General features: G+C 42.6%; 1 protein-coding gene across 3 annotated transcripts in view; it reads right to left on the bottom strand.

Annotated features, from left to right (window-relative positions):
• LOC137521790 (B-cell receptor CD22-like) overlaps positions 1–17052 on the bottom strand; it is a 167750-nt gene that overhangs the window by 18664 nt on the left and 132034 nt on the right. For all 3 annotated transcript variants that reach the window (XM_068241524.1, XM_068241525.1, XM_068241526.1), the window contains 5 exons: positions 11803–12063; positions 10919–11012; positions 6084–6153; positions 2825–2949; positions 793–859 (listed from right to left, as the gene is read on the bottom strand). In XM_068241524.1, coding sequence (XP_068097625.1) covers positions 793–859; positions 2825–2949; positions 6084–6153; positions 10919–11012; positions 11803–12063 — 617 coding nt within the window. The remainder of the gene's footprint in view (positions 1–792; positions 860–2824; positions 2950–6083; positions 6154–10918; positions 11013–11802; positions 12064–17052) is intronic.

The following is a 17052-nucleotide window of genomic DNA, read 5'->3' as shown; positions in this document are numbered from 1 at the left end:
TACCTGTGCTCTACTATGTTTATTATTAAAGGATACCCGAGGTGACATGTGACATGATGAGACAGACATGTGTATGTACAGTGCCTAGCACACAAATAACTATGCTGTGTTCCTTTTTTTCTTTCTCTGCCTGAAAGAGTTAAATATCAGGTATGTAAGTGACTGACTCAGACAGGAAGTGACTACATTGTGACCCTCACTGATAAGAAATTCCCCTTTTTATCTCTTTCTTACTCTCAGAAGCCATTTTCTGCTAGGAAAGTGTTTTATAGTTGGAATTTCTTATCAGTGAGGGTCACACTGTAGTCACTTCCTGTCTGAGTCAGTACTAAGTCAGCCACTTACATACCTGATATTTAACTCTTTCAGGCAGAAAAATAAGAAAAGGAACACAGTATAGTTATTTGTGTGCTAGGCACTGTACATACACATGTCTAACTTATCATGTCACATGTCACCTCGGGTATCCTTTAAATATACAATTTTTAATATCTATTTATATAAGGTAAAAATAGGAAATATTGCCAACAAATGTTTCCTTTTCTCTGGTGTGCTCCTTTGCTGGATTTTTTTTTTCAAAAACACCTTATAGTTTTTAGAAAAACATTTTTTAAAGATTAGGCAGGAAACACTTTAAAATATAAACTGTGTCCCTTTAAAACCCTGCATAAAACGGAACTTTTTGTAGTGCAGTGTGGACCCAGCCCTACAGTGCAAATGAATTTTTAAAAAATTATGTTTTTAAACCTAACAGATGAAATTAAGATGAATTATCTAAGTTCAAAAACGTACCTCTGCCTTGCATGGTTTACGTACAACGCTGTAGATTGTGGTTATATCAGGATCATTTGGAGCAATACTAAAAAAAGAAATGTTCAAGAAGCAATTAGATACATTCTTTCTCTACAAAGATAACTTTAATGATCACTATCATACTGCAAGTAAATTATTTTTATTATTGTCGTAGGGCGTCGCTAGCCCCAAAGATTAGTGGCACGTGCCCCGGATCTATTCTGGGGTGCCCCAGATGTCCCCAATGCAAAGTCAGCTGTGGTGCCTCATTGGCGGGCATGCTGGGAGCTGTGGTACATCAATTGGGATATGCTGGGTGCTGTGGTGCCTCTATGTGGGCATGCTGGGTGCTGTGATGCATTAATGGGGGTATGCTGGGTGCTGTGGTGTCTCTGTGGGGGTTGTTGAGTGCTGTGGTGCCTCTGTGGGGGCATTCCCAGAGCTGTAGTTCTTCTATGGGGACATGCTGGGAGTTGTGGTGCCTCGAACAGGAACGCAAAAAAGGAGACGCGTGGCTAGGCCTGCGCAGTGAGCCTGTCGGCCAAAAACAAAACTAGCTGGTGGCGGGGGACAGGAGGATCTGCAAGTGACTTCAAGGGCATGGGATGGCTGAAGGAGGCTGGTAGAAGACCCAGGTGAGTAAAACTGATTTTTTCATCTAGGCTTAAGTAACCCTTTAAAGCATATCTGAACTGAGAGGGATATGGAGGCTGACATATTTATTACCTTTTAAACAATGCACATTCCCTGGCTGTCCTGTTGATCCTCTGCCTCTAAAACCTATAGCCATAGTTCTTAACTACTTGTCCACCGCGTCACGCCGATGGGACCCCCTAACGCCTATCGGTGTAAGGTCCTGCGGGCCTGTTTTGCAGGAGATCGCGCGCGCAGATACGCGCGCATCTCCACTTGGTAGGCAGAGCTCCGCCCGCCTTCAGTCTCCCAGCTGCAATCATTTAGATGGCACTGTTAGACGGCAAAACCGCCGTCTAATTACCACATACAGCGATGCGATCTAAGGCAGCGCTGTATTGGGGACAGCCGTGTGACGCGGCTGTTCCCTCTGTAGCTATGGGAGTGATCCTCTGTCATAGGCTGAAGCCTATGACAGCCGATCACGCTGATTGGCTAGTGGGGGGAGGGAGGGAGGTGGGAGTAAAAAAAAATATAAATAAATAGTAAAATTTATTTATAAAATAATCAGATAAATATTTGTAAGAAAAAAATAAACATCTGGGGGGCGAGAAAAGGGAGGGGGGAATCACTTGTGTGCTGAGTTGGATGGCCCTGCAGCGAGGCCTTAAAGCTGCAGTGGCCTTTTTGTTAAAAAATGGCCTGGTCTTTAGGGGGGTTTAACACTGCGGTCCTCAAGTGGTTAAATAAGCATGCAGATCAGAAGTTTCTGACTGAGGTCTGACTGGATTATTAGCATGCTTGTTTCAGGTGTGTGATTCAGAAGAGAACAGCAGCACCGCCAGGGAACTGGTATTGTTTAACAGGAAATCAATATGACAGCCTCCATATTCCTCTCAGTTCATGGATACTTTAAATGAAGAAGACTTCTGATCACATCTTTAGCATACATACAATTCTGTAGATCTCCACTTTTGAAAGTTTAATTGCCATGGAACTAAAAACTGACCTCACTTTTGTTAATGCAGTGTTACAAACATGGGGCTTGATTCACAAAAGGGTGCTAACTGTTAGCACGGCCGTTTTTGCGTGAATTTTCGCATTGCGCGCGATCGCGAATTTTCGCGCCAAATGATAACGTGTTCGCGTGCAAACGCGAATTTTACCGCAAAATCGATATCGTTTTCGCGCGAAAATTCGCGTTTGCGCGTGAAAACGTTATCGTTTAGCACGAAAATTCGTGATCGCACACAATGTGAAAATTCGCGCGAAAACGGCCGTGCTAACAGTTAGCACCCTTTTGTGAATCAAGCCCCTAGCGTCCACAATTTCAAGATGTAGAAAACAAAAAAGTGGTTATCTTTAAATGCTGTGTTGTCTTTATTATGCATTCAACAACCTGGATTGGTCAGTCTGCCGTCTGGTGGAGGCGGGACACTTGACGGTGGCGTAGTTCACCTGTTCAGTGGAGCTGTGTGTCGATGGCGTCTGCTGGCCCCCGTTGTCAAGTGCCTGATTGTGTGACTGAAATGAATACAATGTGAGTGAATAAAAAATGAATTGTAATTCAGGAATCATTCCCTAGGATAATTTCCTGTGTGAAGAGTTCAAAGACAATGTTCCTTGCCCCCTTTGCCTTAAAGAGACTGTAATAAAAATAAGTCCCCTGGGGGTACTTACCTCGGGAAGGGGAAGTCTCAGGGTCCCAATGAGGCTTCCCCCATCCCTGTAGCTGCAGGCAATCCAGCGCTGGCTCCCCCGAAGCGTCCCGCAATCCTGGCTTGACAAGCCTCACAAGGCTTGCTATATTTACCTTCCCTGGCTCCAGCGGGGGCGCTGTTGTGGCTCTTAGCACGGAAACTTGCGCCTGTGCAGTAGAGCGGCCAGACAGCGATCAGCTATTTCCGCCTATCTCCGAGCGGAGAGCCGATACTGTGCCTACGCTGGAGCCGGGAAGGTAAATATTTACATCCCCGCTGTTCAGAGGGCCAGAGTTAGACCCCCGTGGGACACATGAGGACGGGGGAAGCCTCGATAGGATCCGGAGGCTTCCCCCACCCGAGGTGAGTACCCCCCAGGGGAACTTTTTTTTGTTACAGGTTGTCTTTAATGATCGTGCCGGCTCTGATCATGCCTCACTTTTGTTTCCTGTGATTGTGATGAACCAATCAGAAAAGAGGTCAATTATCTGATAAAGTTACCATGGGCTTAACCAAGCATTTTCCTCACAATTAAAGCGGACCTGGACTCAGAACTTCCTCTCTGCTCTATAAGATAAGCAACAGCATAATAACCCAAACATTTCTTTGTAACAGCTTACAAAACTCCTGCAATACATCTGCAGTGCTTTTCTAGTTTCATGAAAGCAGAGAAAGGTTTAACATATTAGCTGTGTCTGCCAAGACTGATGAATTTCTGTGCTAACACAGCTGAGAGATCAAATTACACTTGTGATTACTTTCAGATGAGGGAGAATTAGACAGGCTCTTCTCTTTAGAAACACACAGAGTACACTTCTCTTTGTTTTCCTTGTGTCATATGCAAGAGTTCAAGTCCACTTTAACATTTTCCACACAGACTTGATCTTCTCGAATCTTTACCAGCGAAACAAATGTACGTTAAAGCAGCGAACCACACCCACTTACCAGTTCTAAATCTGAATATGGTCACACATGGATAGATTTACAATGAACTTTTAAAAGTCTTTTTTTTTTATTGCATAGGGTGTGTCCACAAAATCAACATACCACCAGATACTGATTAAAAATATATAATTAGAAGATTTCTAAATGGGATTCTGAAGGGGTATACAATTCCACTGAAAACCTAAACAAACAAACCACTGTCCTTGAAAAAAATTAATTAAAGTGGTCTAACACCCAGCATTTCAACTTTGCTTTAAAAGATTGCTTACAGCTTAGAAACTATTATGCCATATTTTTTTTTTTTTTTAGCAGAAATTCACAGAATGGGTTAAACATGACATTTTAGTGTTGCATTTAGCTAGAAATCCGCATCGTGCTGAGGTTTAGATACAAATGTATCTATTTACAATGTAAATAAATAAACACCTCTCTCAGAGAGCACAGAGGTCTTCCCAGACAGGCTTTTCATAGGTCTATTTGCATTCCAAACAAAGATACATTTGTATCTAAAGCTCAGCACGGAGGTGGATTTCTAGCTAAATGCAAAACTAAAATGTCATGTTTAACCCATTCAGTGAATTTCTGCTTAAAAAAAATCTGGCATAATAGTTTCTAAGCTGTAAGCAATTTTTTAAAGCAAAGTTGAAATGCTGGGTGTTAGACTGCTTTAAAGGGGAACTGAAGAGAGAGGTATATGGAGGCTGTCATGTTTATTTCCTTTTAATCAATACCAGTTGCCTGGCAGCCCTGCTGGTCTATTTCTCTGCAGTAGTATCTGATTAAAACCAGAAACAAGCATGCAGCTAGTCTTGTCAGATCAGACTTATAAGTCTGAACCACTGAAACACCTGATCTGCTGCATGCTTGTTCGGGGGCTATGGCTAATAGTATTAGAGGCAGAGGATCAGCAGGGCTGCCAGGCAACTGGTATTGTCTAAAAGGAAATAAACATGACAGCCTCCATGTACCTCTCTCTTCAGTTCCCCTTTAAGAACAAAGAAGCAAAGCCTCCCTATGATATCATGACGTGTAAGCATACAGCCAGATTGGCAATTCCTGAATAAATGGATTGAACAGTTGCTGTGGGCCCTCTTTAAAAAAATGAAATGAGCCTGAACTCTTACACACGAAACAAGGAAAACAGAGAGAAATGCACCCTGTATGTATTTAGAGAGTTTAGCCTTTCTAATTCCACCTCAACTGTGTCTAATCACAAGCTGTAATTTGAACTCTACCCTGTGTCACCTGACTGCCAGGTGGCAGATAAGCTCATTTGAAAACACAGGATGTCACCAATATGTCTGCTTCCATGAAAGCAGGAAGTAGACACACTGCAGATTCATTGTAGGATTTGTATCAGCTGTGAAAAAGAAAGGTTATTATGCGGTGGCGTATCTTTTAGAGCAGAGAGGAAGTTCTGAGTTCAGGTCCGCTTTAACAGCAATGGGAGATTCAACCGCTGCACCACCCAAAAGGACCCAGCTTACAAATTGGAAATCTGTTGTCTTAGACAGCTTCACAACTGTTCTGTAGCTTGACATGTTTCGTACAGCAAACTGCACTTCCTCGGGAGACTAGTTGTGAATAATCTAAGAGGAAAATGCTGAAACAATAGTAGTATGTCACTCATGTAGGGCAGAGAAGAAAATCGCAGGATAGGTAGGCCATGCAGCGAGTCCAACCATCACTTCCAGGACAGTACTTCATTTTTCAGACAGTTGTTTTTCGTTTTTATGGTTGGAGATAAATATGCAAATTTAGTACAAGTGTCATTTATGTGTTCATTATTACCTGCATCAGTGTTATACTTCAGCTAACATCTGGAAATATGCCTGAAGCAGGGGACTAGATCCCTGAAAGCTTAAATAGCTAAACTTTGTCAGTTAGCCACTAAAAGGTATTAATCATTTTATTAATTAACACAGTACAGAAATTCTCTTGAAAATAAAACAGGAAGACACACATCTCAATTCCATAAGGCTTATTCATAAAACATTTTAGGAAGAGTATTACCTTCTTCAGAACAAAGAATGATGAGTCACTTATGTCTTCGGTTGGTTTTCTAGAGCATAACTTTTGGATACTGGGTGAAAAATAAAATAAATGGTTTTCAATTCGGGCCATAACACATTTAAAGTAAAGCTAGTCATATACTCATGTCTAAGTTAAAAATCAAAAAAATCAAAAAGAGGCCCTAATCATTAAAGTGTACCTGAAATAAGACTCAGGTTTTATACTTACCTGGGGCTTCCTCCTGCTCACTTGAGGCCGCTCGGTCCCTTGTTGCCTCCCTGAGCCACTCCTGTCCACCACTGGACGGCCTGAGTCGCACTTCTTTGTGCATGCGTGGCCCAGTCACACCATGCCCCAATTTTACTCCTATTGCCTTGAGCGTTCTGTGTCTGCGCAGTAACTGCGCAAGTGCAGAATGCTTCTACCCATGGGAGTGCAACTCGGCCAGATAGGAGTGGCCTGGGAAGACAGGGAGGGCCCAAATGGCCTCAAGGCGGCTGGGAAAAGCCTCAGGTTAGTATGGGACCTGAGACTTCTTTTGTCTCAGGTTCCCTTTAACATTACATACCTACTTGCATTATTTATTTTGCCAGCATGTCAACTCTATTATGTAAAGTATAAGCTGTTATATGGTGATTGTACTGATTGTAAACAAGCTATATTAGGGTTCATTCACATGGTTTTTTCTCTTGCATTACCTCACCTTACTTATTTTTTCCCCTTAAAGTGTACCTGAAATGGGGATTGAAAGAAAAAATATACATACCTGGGGCTTCTTCCAGCCCCCACCGTCCTTAGTCGCCACCGGGTTTGTCCGCAACTAGCCCGGTAAGACGTCCATTCGGGGGCAAGTTGGTGCAGGTGCAGTCCGGCTGCACGCTCCCTAGTCACTCTCCAGTCGCCGGGAGTGTTCTGCACATGTGAAGGACGCTCCCAGCAATGGGAGTGCGTGGCCTGGACGAGCATGTGCAGTTGGCCCAAGACAAGAAAAACTTTCTGGGGCCAATTGCAGAAGAACCAGGAGGTGACTGAGGATAATGAGGGAGTGGTCAGGCTGGAGGAAGCCCCAGGTATTTATATTTTTTCTTTCAATCCCCATCTCATGTTCTTTTTAACCAGGGCCCATATGCTATTACATTTTTCTCCTGAGTTTTTTCCTGACATAATTTTTTAGAACGTATTTAAAATAAATTTTCAGCACTCTGCAATTGAAAAGGTACTAAAGATTGATGGCAGGGGCGTAATTAGACTTAATAGGGTCCCCCTGAAAAAATGATAACATGGGGCACCCTTGGACCCCGAACCCCATTTGGCTCACATGATCAGGATCCGGCGAATGGCAGCAGAGAGTGTTCCACTGAGAAGCAGCGCTTGGAAGCAGGAAAAAATTACACTTTCTCCTGCACACGGTTTTCGTGAATGAACAGGGAGATTTTTTTGCTGATTGGCGGCACTTGCGGGTTGGGGAGAGGGAGGAGGCGGGCCCCCAAAGTCTCTGGGCCCCCCTGCATTGGCAGGTATAGCAGGGGTGATTGCTACGCCCATGGTTGGTGGATTAGTACTACCAAAATTATTTTAAATTTTTTTTTTGCTTGCTAGTGGTTTAAAAGGCATTTAATTGGCAAGTTGGGAAAATATCACCTGAAGAAAACGGATAGGAACACAGAATGCACAGAACGCAGAATCGCATATGCATTTTTCACTATGAGCTATGGAAAAGGCATATGCAATTCTGCCCAGTGTGTTCCTATCCTCAGGAGTAAAAGTTAATTGCATACAGGCCAAGGAGAGATAAAACAAGCAGAATGGTCCAGCAGCCCTACTGGACGCTGCAACGGGCAGCCTGTCAGTGCACTCAGTGACGCATGCCTGACATGATTGCTTGCACAGTCTGTGCTACACAAAAGGAATTAGTCAAAAGGATTTCAGCATAGTTGTTTGCACATCCAAAGGGCATGTAAATACAGGGGCGTAGCAATAGGGGGTGCAGAGGTTGCGACTGCATCGGGGCCCTTGGGCCAGAGGGGCCCCAAGGGGCCCTCACTCAACTGCAGTATTACCTCTCTATTGGTGCTGTGCTCATAATAATCACTTCTATAGATACTTTGGATAGTAGTAATTGTTATAATTTAAGTATTATAAGTAGGGTTAGGGTTCGCAGAGGATGCCTTTAAGTAGAGTTCCTTGTGATGCAAGCAGAGGCATCTCAGTGTCTGCTTGAAGCAGATGATGCAAGCAGATACTGAGAATATGTTCTTAGTACAAGGTCTTGGGTCTACACTGCCCCAGACAAATAGACTTCGGGAACAATCAACATAGGCCATATTTATACAACATCACATTCCTGTATGTGGGACAAGGGGCTCATAGAATATTAATCAAGTAGGTGGGTATTATGACACCACAAGGGGTCTGAGCCAATAGTAGGTTTTGGGGGATGGCTCAGATGAGGTCACAATTAACTCTTTCCTGGTCAGTATTAAGGTTCATGATGGGCCAAAGGAGGGCACTCTTACTTTCACGCTCTCTATCTACTGACTGGAACCCTAACTACTTTCCTTTATGTAATCTGATATAACGTATGCTGTATATACTTAGTTTAGATATAACTTAGAATAGAAAGAAGATAACCTGACTAACATTCAGGAGGAATGTTAGTCAAGAGCTTGTAACGCAAATGGACTTAAAGAAGAATCTGCTTGGCTAAGATGTAACGAACTGTATCTGTATATCTGTTTACTGAATAAACTCCTAACTCTGAAGACGCCTGTTGCTGTTGCTGTGATGAGAGTCGTGTTTGCAGCTCTTACTAATGAGTTGCTGGTGCCGGAATACAGGTGTGAAACGTGAAGTTCTAACAGCAATCATTAATAAACTGCTCCTCATCCCCTTCTTGCACCTCTGACGCTGTAGTTGCCATTGGCAGGTTTTGGTGCACCGTATCAATTGTTATGTATAGAGTGCTTGGGGGGGTCCCATTGTAAAACTTGCATCGGTGGCCACAGCTCCTTAGCTACGCCACTGTGTAAATACCAGCATTTTTATGGACACTATACTGTATGTAGTCTATGGCTTGTTGGCAACCAAGCTTAGTCAGATGTAGGCTTTCTTCCTCCTTTATAGAGCTGGCAGCAAAGCTGCTGTTCTATAGTTACTTTTCCATGCCTTTCCTCTTCCTCAAGCAACTGTGGTGTGTGCTCAGCCCTCTGCTCCAACTCATTACCAGGGTGCTGAGGGGAGGGGCAAAGAGCAGAGAAGACCAGGTTATTTGAGAAAAAGAAGAACAGTGAATGCATAAAAAGCTAACTATAGAACAGCCGTTTTGCTACCAGCTCTACAAGAAAGAGGGAGAGATGAACCGCCCCCAGCTCGCCCACCACCCAAGTCCTGGGCCTCTCTAGCCTATGCTGAAATCTGGCCTAGATTGTGTGCCTAAACGTGCTATCTGTCAGTTCCAGCTACATTGCTGTTGTGTGATTTCACTTTTAGTTACAATACAATAACATTTCTATAGCGCTTTTCTCCCATAGGACTCAAAGCGCTTAGGCTCTCTCAGATTCAGTAATTGGTAGTAGGATGAAGTATTCACACAACAAAAGTTATATTTCTGCAAATGCCAAACTGAACAGGTGGGTTTTCAGTCTGGATTTAAACACATCCAGGGATGGAGCTGTCCTGATCTGTTGAGGTAAGGAGTTCCAAAACGTAGGGACAGCATGACAGAAGGCTCTGGGACCAAAAGTTTCCAAGTGGACTCTGGGTATGACTAGATTATTAGAACCTGTGGATCTGAGAATGCGGGGATTGCTACGCAGCTGCAACATATCTTTCATGTATCCAGGGTCTAGATTATTCAGGGATTTAAATGTCAGTAGGCCGATCTTGACTAGGACCCTCCATTCTATAGGTAGCCAGTGAAGGGAGTGCAGGACTGGTGTTATGTGGCAGTGACGGGGTTGGTTGGTTAGCAGTCTGGCAGCAGTATTCTGTATCAGCTGTAGGCGGTACAAGACCTTTTTTGGAAGGCCAGTGTAGAGAGCATTGCAGTAGTCCAGTCGGGATGTGATGAAGGTATGGACTAAGGTTGGCAGATCTTCTGGGGGGATGAGGTGCTTGATTTTTGCAATGTTTTTCAGGTAAAAATAGGATGATTTCACCACAGGAGAGATTTGAGTTCTGAAGTTTAAATTCCCATCAATTAGAACTCCCAGGCTACGCACATGATCAGAGCTGCGTAGATCCGTGCCTCCTATTCCCAGTGGTGAATACTGCAAGTTAAGTTGTTTTGTTATCATGCTCTGCCCTCCAATCCAAGACTTCAGTTTTGTCTGCATTTAGTTTCAGCCAGTTGTCATTCATCCATTGCTGTAGTTCACGTAAGCAGGCGTTTATAGTTAGAGTTGGGTCTGTCACACCAGGCTTGAAGGAAAGATATAGTTGGGTGTCGTCTGTCTGCATAGCAGTGGTATGACGCAGTCTACATCCATATTTTGTTTTCAAAACATTTTTATTAGTGGAAGACATGTTAAACAAACCGGGTTAATGGCGTTGAGTATACAACCACATTTTGAAAATTATTTTTAAGCATTCTCAGTGTTTAGTCAACAAGTGGCCCTGTACAGGTCTTAATGATGCTCATAAGAAAAAAGCCTGAACAAAATTCCAAACCACTGAAAGGAAAACTACACAGAACTATAACTGTAACAGTTATTATTACATCCATATTTTGAGGGAAGTCTACTTTCCCTGTAAACTTTTTGAGGGCTAGCACAGACTGCCTAATTTTTTTGCATTTTTTGAAGTCCAAATATTATGCTCAGCAACAGCTGACTTACCGTGATCTGAATCGAACAACCAGAATGATAATCATTATAAGGATAAACAGAGAAATGGCAATGGAGGCAAATTTTCCTATGGTAGTTGTACTGTCTGCGGAAAAAAAAATAAGAACATAAACTTGGCATTAGATACAATGGTACATTTAGATTAGGCTTCAGAAAATGGATGTGTGTTCATAAATTGTAATTTTCCTATAAATTTTTTCCCATAAGGTTATCATACTGTGGCTAATAATTTAGAGCAGAGAGGAAGTTCTAAGTTTAGTTACATTTTAAGCTAACCCTCTTCAGCAGCTCCCCCCCCCCCCCATTCCTTCAGCTGATACCTGTGTGGCCTTCTCCTTCTAAATTGCTCTTCCACTGATCTCTGTGCTGCCTTAAAGTGTACCAGAGGTGGTACATTGGCCATTATTTATACTTACCTGGGGTTTCCTCCATCCCCATGAGCACTGGGGCTTCCCTCGCCATCCTACTCGGTCCCCCGCTCTGGCACTATGACTCCCGGTAATCCGGTCAGTCGGCGGCATTCGTTGCGGCTCGGCTGCGCTCCCGTCCTCTGGAGTGTTCTTAGCCTGCGCAGTACTACTGCGCGACTGGGGGCGTGACAAGGGATGCGCGCGTAGCCCAAGCCGCGCATACACAGAAAGCCACGATTGTCCAGATTGCCGGGAGTGATAGTGGTAGAACGGGGGACCGGAGGAGGACGGCGAGGGATGCCTCAGTGCTCATGGGGCTGGAGGAAGCCCCAGGTAAGTATAAATAATGGCTAGAAAAACATATCTAGTTTCCTTTAAATCCCTATGTATCATGCGACCATCTCTGGACTAGTCTGGACTCGAGACTAGTCCTGTGAGCTCTGTGTCCTAAGGTCTGAAACTTACATGACACGTGTAGATAGACTTTGTTAGATTTCTCATTGCTGATACCATGTTCCGCCACACAGTGATACTCCCCGGCATCATCCATTTGCACGGAAGGCAGAACAAAACTGTAGTGTGACCTGTACAAGAAAACGTTATTTCGATACCAGACGTAGGTCAATCGTTGTGGGTTAGCCTTGGCCAAGCAAGTCATCTTTACTTTCATGAATTCACTAAGGTGACTTCCAGGGTCCAAGGATAAAGTCACATTTTTTGGACCATCTGCAAAAGAATACAAATAAATATTCTGTTATTGTTTCTTCCTGCTTAGTCAGTGATCCTGAAATCAGTCTTAAGGTGCCCATACATGGTACAATTTTTCATTTTTTTCGATTAGATAATTTAGTTTAATTATTCTGTTTCAACATGTCAGATCGAATTTTTATAGAAAAAACGTGGTAATCGTTTGTTTTTCTTGATAAAAAATAAAAAAGATTATTTTCTACTTTCATTCGATTTGATCGTTTTGGTAGAAAAAACAGGAAGAATGTTTTTATTGTACCGTGTATGGGTACCATTATGGTACCCATACACAGTACGTTTGTGTTTTTTTTTTTCGATTAGAGAAATTGGATCGATTATTCCATTTGGTCAAATAGTTTTGAAATACTTTTCAAGGTACCATATACGTACCATATACGAACGTTCACATTTTCAGAAAATCTCAGAAAAATGATAAAATATGAAGAAAAGGTTAGTTTATCTAATAGTATTTTCTTATACAACTTACCATACACTATACAATTCCACAAAAATTCACCTAGATTTTTATAGAAAAAAATGGAATAGTCTTTAGTTTTTTTTCTCAATTGAAAAAAAAGATTATTTTCGATTTTCACTCTATTCCATCGTTTTGGTCATATAAATGGTAAAATTTAACATTTTAATTGTACCATGTATGGGCATCATAAGGTGCCCATACAGTACATGGTACTATCAAGTCATTCGATTTTCCCGTTTATTCATCCAAAACAATCGAATAGAGTGAAAATCGAAAATAATCTTTTATTTGATGAAAAATGAACAATTATTCTGTTGAGTTTTTTTTCAATAAAAATGTGATCGAATGTGTTCGAAAAATCAGATACAAAAGTATAATAACTGGAATTTCTATTCAATCATTGATATTTTTGGAAAAATTGATCATAAGTGTATGGCGTATTTGTTCAATTATTCTGATTATTCGATCAAGTGGAAAAATTGATTTCTCTGATTGAACAGAAAACAAAAAAATTGGATCATGTATGGCCACTTTTAGAGATTTAGTTTGGGCAGTTTTTTCCTATATAATTTATATATATAGTTCATAGTTCATATATACAGTGGGTTGCAAAAGTATTCGGCCCCCTTGAAGTTTTCCACATTTTGTCACATTACTGCCACAAACATGCATCAATTTTATTGGAATTCCACGTGAATGACCAATACAAAGTGGTGTACATGTGAGAAGTGGATCGAAAATCATACATCATTCCAAACATTTTTTACAAATAAATAACTGCAAAGTGGGGTGTGTGTAATTATTCGGCCCCCTAAGTCAATACTTTGTAGAACCACCTTTTGCTGCAATTACAGCTGCCAGTCTTTAAGGGTATGTCTCTACCAGCTTTGCACATCTAGAGACTGAAATCCTTGCCCATTCTTCTTTGCAAAACAGCTCCAGCTCAGTCAGATTAGATGGACAGCGTTTGTGAACAGCAGCTTTCAGATCTTGCCACAGATTCTCGATTGTATTTAGATCTGGAGTTTTTGACTGGGTCATTCTAACACATAGATATGTTTTGTTTTAAACCATTCCATTGTTGCCCTGGCTTTATGTTTGTGGTCATTGTCCTGCTGGAAGGTGAACCTCTGCCCCAGTCTCAAGTCTTTTGCAGTCTCCAAGAGGTTTTCTTCCAAGTTTGCCCTGTATTTGGCTCCATCCATCTTCCCATCAACTCTGACCAGCTTCCCTTTTCCTGCTGAAGAGAAGCACCCCCCGAGCATGATGCTGCCACCACCATCTTTGACAGTGGGGATGGTGTGTTCAGAGTGATGTGCAGTGTTATGATCATGTCTGCAGCGTTTACTGCTGGCTGCAGTGGTATTGTAACCCAAGCAGTTCTGATGTCATTACATGCATTTTCTTGCATAGTTTGGTTTGCACTTAAACTAGTTGCTGATTCCATCTGCAGTCGTTCTGAAGTTAATGACAGTTTAATATGCTTTTGTGTAAACAAACATTGTCTGCTGCAATGGAGGGGCAATCCCTTTCACGCAGGCTGTATATCATTGTCTGCCTTTTCCTGCTGTCAGCCTGTGATTAATTACCATTCACTTGTGTGGGAATCTGCAGGTCTGCTCCCATTGGATGACTTCAGTATAAAGAACTGCTTCCTGCAATGCTTGATGGGCTACCATAGTCTCAGATTCTGTCTGTTACTCTGCTCGTGCCCCACCTCGTTCCTGGTTCGTGTGGACTGCGCTGACTCCTGCGAAGGGGTCAGCGAGTCCTCCTAGTTCTGCTCTTGTTCTAGAAGTTGTTACTTGCTTGTCTTGTGTCATATATTGGTTCATCGCCAATATATACGCATACTTGCGCATTTTGTTATTTTCCTTGTATTCGTGTTACGTTGATACATCAGTGTCGCTGATATATACGTACACGAACTGTTTATTTCCTGTGTTCAGTTAGTCAGCCTTCCAGCACGTTTTGGTAGCTTGCGCGTATCGTGAGCACCCGTGCTGAGCTAGTATCCTGCTCCTGGTCCTGTTTGTGGATTGCGTTCATCTCTGCGAGGAGATAACGAATCCTTCTGAATCCTGTCCTGTTACCGTTTGTGGATTGCGTTCATCTCTGCGAAGAGATAGCGAATCCTTCTGAGCCCTGTTCCCTGTATTGCTCCAGTGCTAGTCAGTGTTCCTGCTTATGTCATATATCGGTTCATTGCCGATATATACATATGTTAGTCAGACGTTACAAATAGTTTCATTGATAGCTGTAATTGTAATACGCTAGGAAAACATACTTATTGTATATTTGTCTGTGTTACGTTCATCTATCTTGATCCTGCTATTTCCTGACTATCTTGTCCTGTCTTTGTGAGGCACGCCATCGCTGCAAACGCATTGGCTGCCTCATTCCAGTCTGTCTTATTGTGGACGCTTGCTGTCACTAAGTAGCGGCTAGCTAGCAAGCGTTCATTCTGTCTACCTGTCCTGATTTCCTCAGTCCTGGTTTATGCACTCAGCGCTACTTTGCGCTGAGACGTTATCACGAAAGTGTTGTTTGTGGCTGTACGGATCTGCACCGGCTCTGTGCACCACAATCTCCTATTGGAGTCAGTCCTCTCCTCCACTAAACTGGGGATATCCTGATCCCTTGTGCTGGTGTGTGTACCTCCTTCACGTCAGCTTATGTGTTGTATGCTGACTGTGGAGATTACACCTCCAAGCTTAACATGCAGTGTTAGTTTCTGCCACACATAGCGTTTTGCATTTTGGCCAAAAAGTTCCATTTTGGTCTCTTCTGACCAGAGCACCTTCTTCCACATGGTTGCTGTGTCCCTCACATGGCTTGTGGCAAACAGAAAACGGGACTTCTTATGTTTTCTGTTAACAATGCCTTTCTTCTTGCCACTCTTCCATAAAGGCCAACTTTGTACAGTGCATGACTAATAGTTGTCCTATGGACAGATTCCTCCACCTGAGCTGTAGATCTCTGCAGCTCGTCCAGAGTCACCATGGGCCTCTTGACTGCATTTCTGATCAGCGCTCTCCTTGTTCGGCCTGTGAGTTTAGGTGGATGGCCTTGTCTTGGTAGGTTTACAGTTGTGCCATACTCCTTCCATTTCTGAATGTTCGCTTGAACAGTGCTCTGTGGGATGTTCAAGGCTTTGGAAATCTTTTTGTAGCCTAAGCCTGCTTTAAATTTCTCAATAACTTTATCCCTGACCTGTCTTGTGTGTTCTTCGGTGTTGTTGCTCCCAATATTCTCTTAGACAACCTCTGAGGCCCTCACAGAGCAGCTGTATTTGTACTGACATTAGATTACACACAGGTGCACTCTATTTAGTCATTAGCACTCATCAGGCAAGGTCTATGGGCAACTGACTGCACTCAGAGCAAAGGGGGCTGAATAATTATGCACACACCACTTTGCAGTTATTTATTTGTAAAAAATCCACTTCTATGTGTACACCACTTTGTGTTGGTCTTTCATGTGGAATTCCAATAAAATGTTTGTGGCAGTAATATGACAAAACGTGGAAAACTTCAAGGGGGCCGAATACTTTTGCAACCCACTGTATAGTATGGTTATATTTTATATATATATATATATATATATATATATATATATATATATATATATATATATATATATATATATATATATATATATATATATATATATATATATATGATCTTCTCAAAAAATTAGCATATTGTGATAAAGTTCATTATTTTCTGTAGTGTACTGATATACATTAGACGTTCATATATTTTAGATTCATTACACACAACTGAAGTAGTTCAAGCCTTTTATTGTTTTAATATTGATGATTTTGGCATACAGCTCATGAAAACCCAAATTTCCTATCTCAAAAAATTAGCATATTTCAAAACCTGGAAAAATTCATGCTGCTAGGGAGATCTGCAGCAGCTCAGCTCTCATTCACCTCCCTGGGATCCAGCGCTGCAGTTTTCCCTCTGTCCTCTGGATGGCACTGTAACCCTATAGTGAGATTGCCAGCTGTCATGACCAGGGATGCTCAAATCAGAATTCGGGTGGAAGCCGGATAGTTGCTATCCAGATTTCACCCTGTTAATTTACAATCACCTGTGCGGGCTGGGCGGGGGGTTCAATCTTACCTATCTGACGTCTTCTTCGATGTGGTCCACGCGTGTCAAGTGAGTACAAACACTTCCTCCTTCAACCCGGAAGGAGGAAGTGTTTGTAACCACGTGACCGCCGCGTTGAGCGCATCGTGGGAGGCGCCGAGGGACGGACCGAAGAAGACGTCAGTCAAGTAAGATTGACCCCCCCCCCCCCGCCCAGCCCGCACAGGTGATTGTAATTAACAGGGTGAAATCCGGATAGCAACTACCCGGCTTCCACCCGAATTCGGATTTGATCATCCCTGGTCATGACGTCCGACGGCAATCTCACCGGGGGAAAGCAGAGCCTCTGATGTACAGATTTTGTGTCCTTGGAAGATTAGTCTTTTCCTT

The sequence above is a fragment of the Hyperolius riggenbachi genome, chromosome 6, assembly GCF_040937935.1.
Source record: "Hyperolius riggenbachi isolate aHypRig1 chromosome 6, aHypRig1.pri, whole genome shotgun sequence".
Lineage (NCBI taxonomy): Eukaryota > Metazoa > Chordata > Amphibia > Anura > Hyperoliidae > Hyperolius > Hyperolius riggenbachi.
Note: the sequence above shows the minus strand (reverse complement) of the source record. Positions and strands in the feature narration are given on the sequence as shown.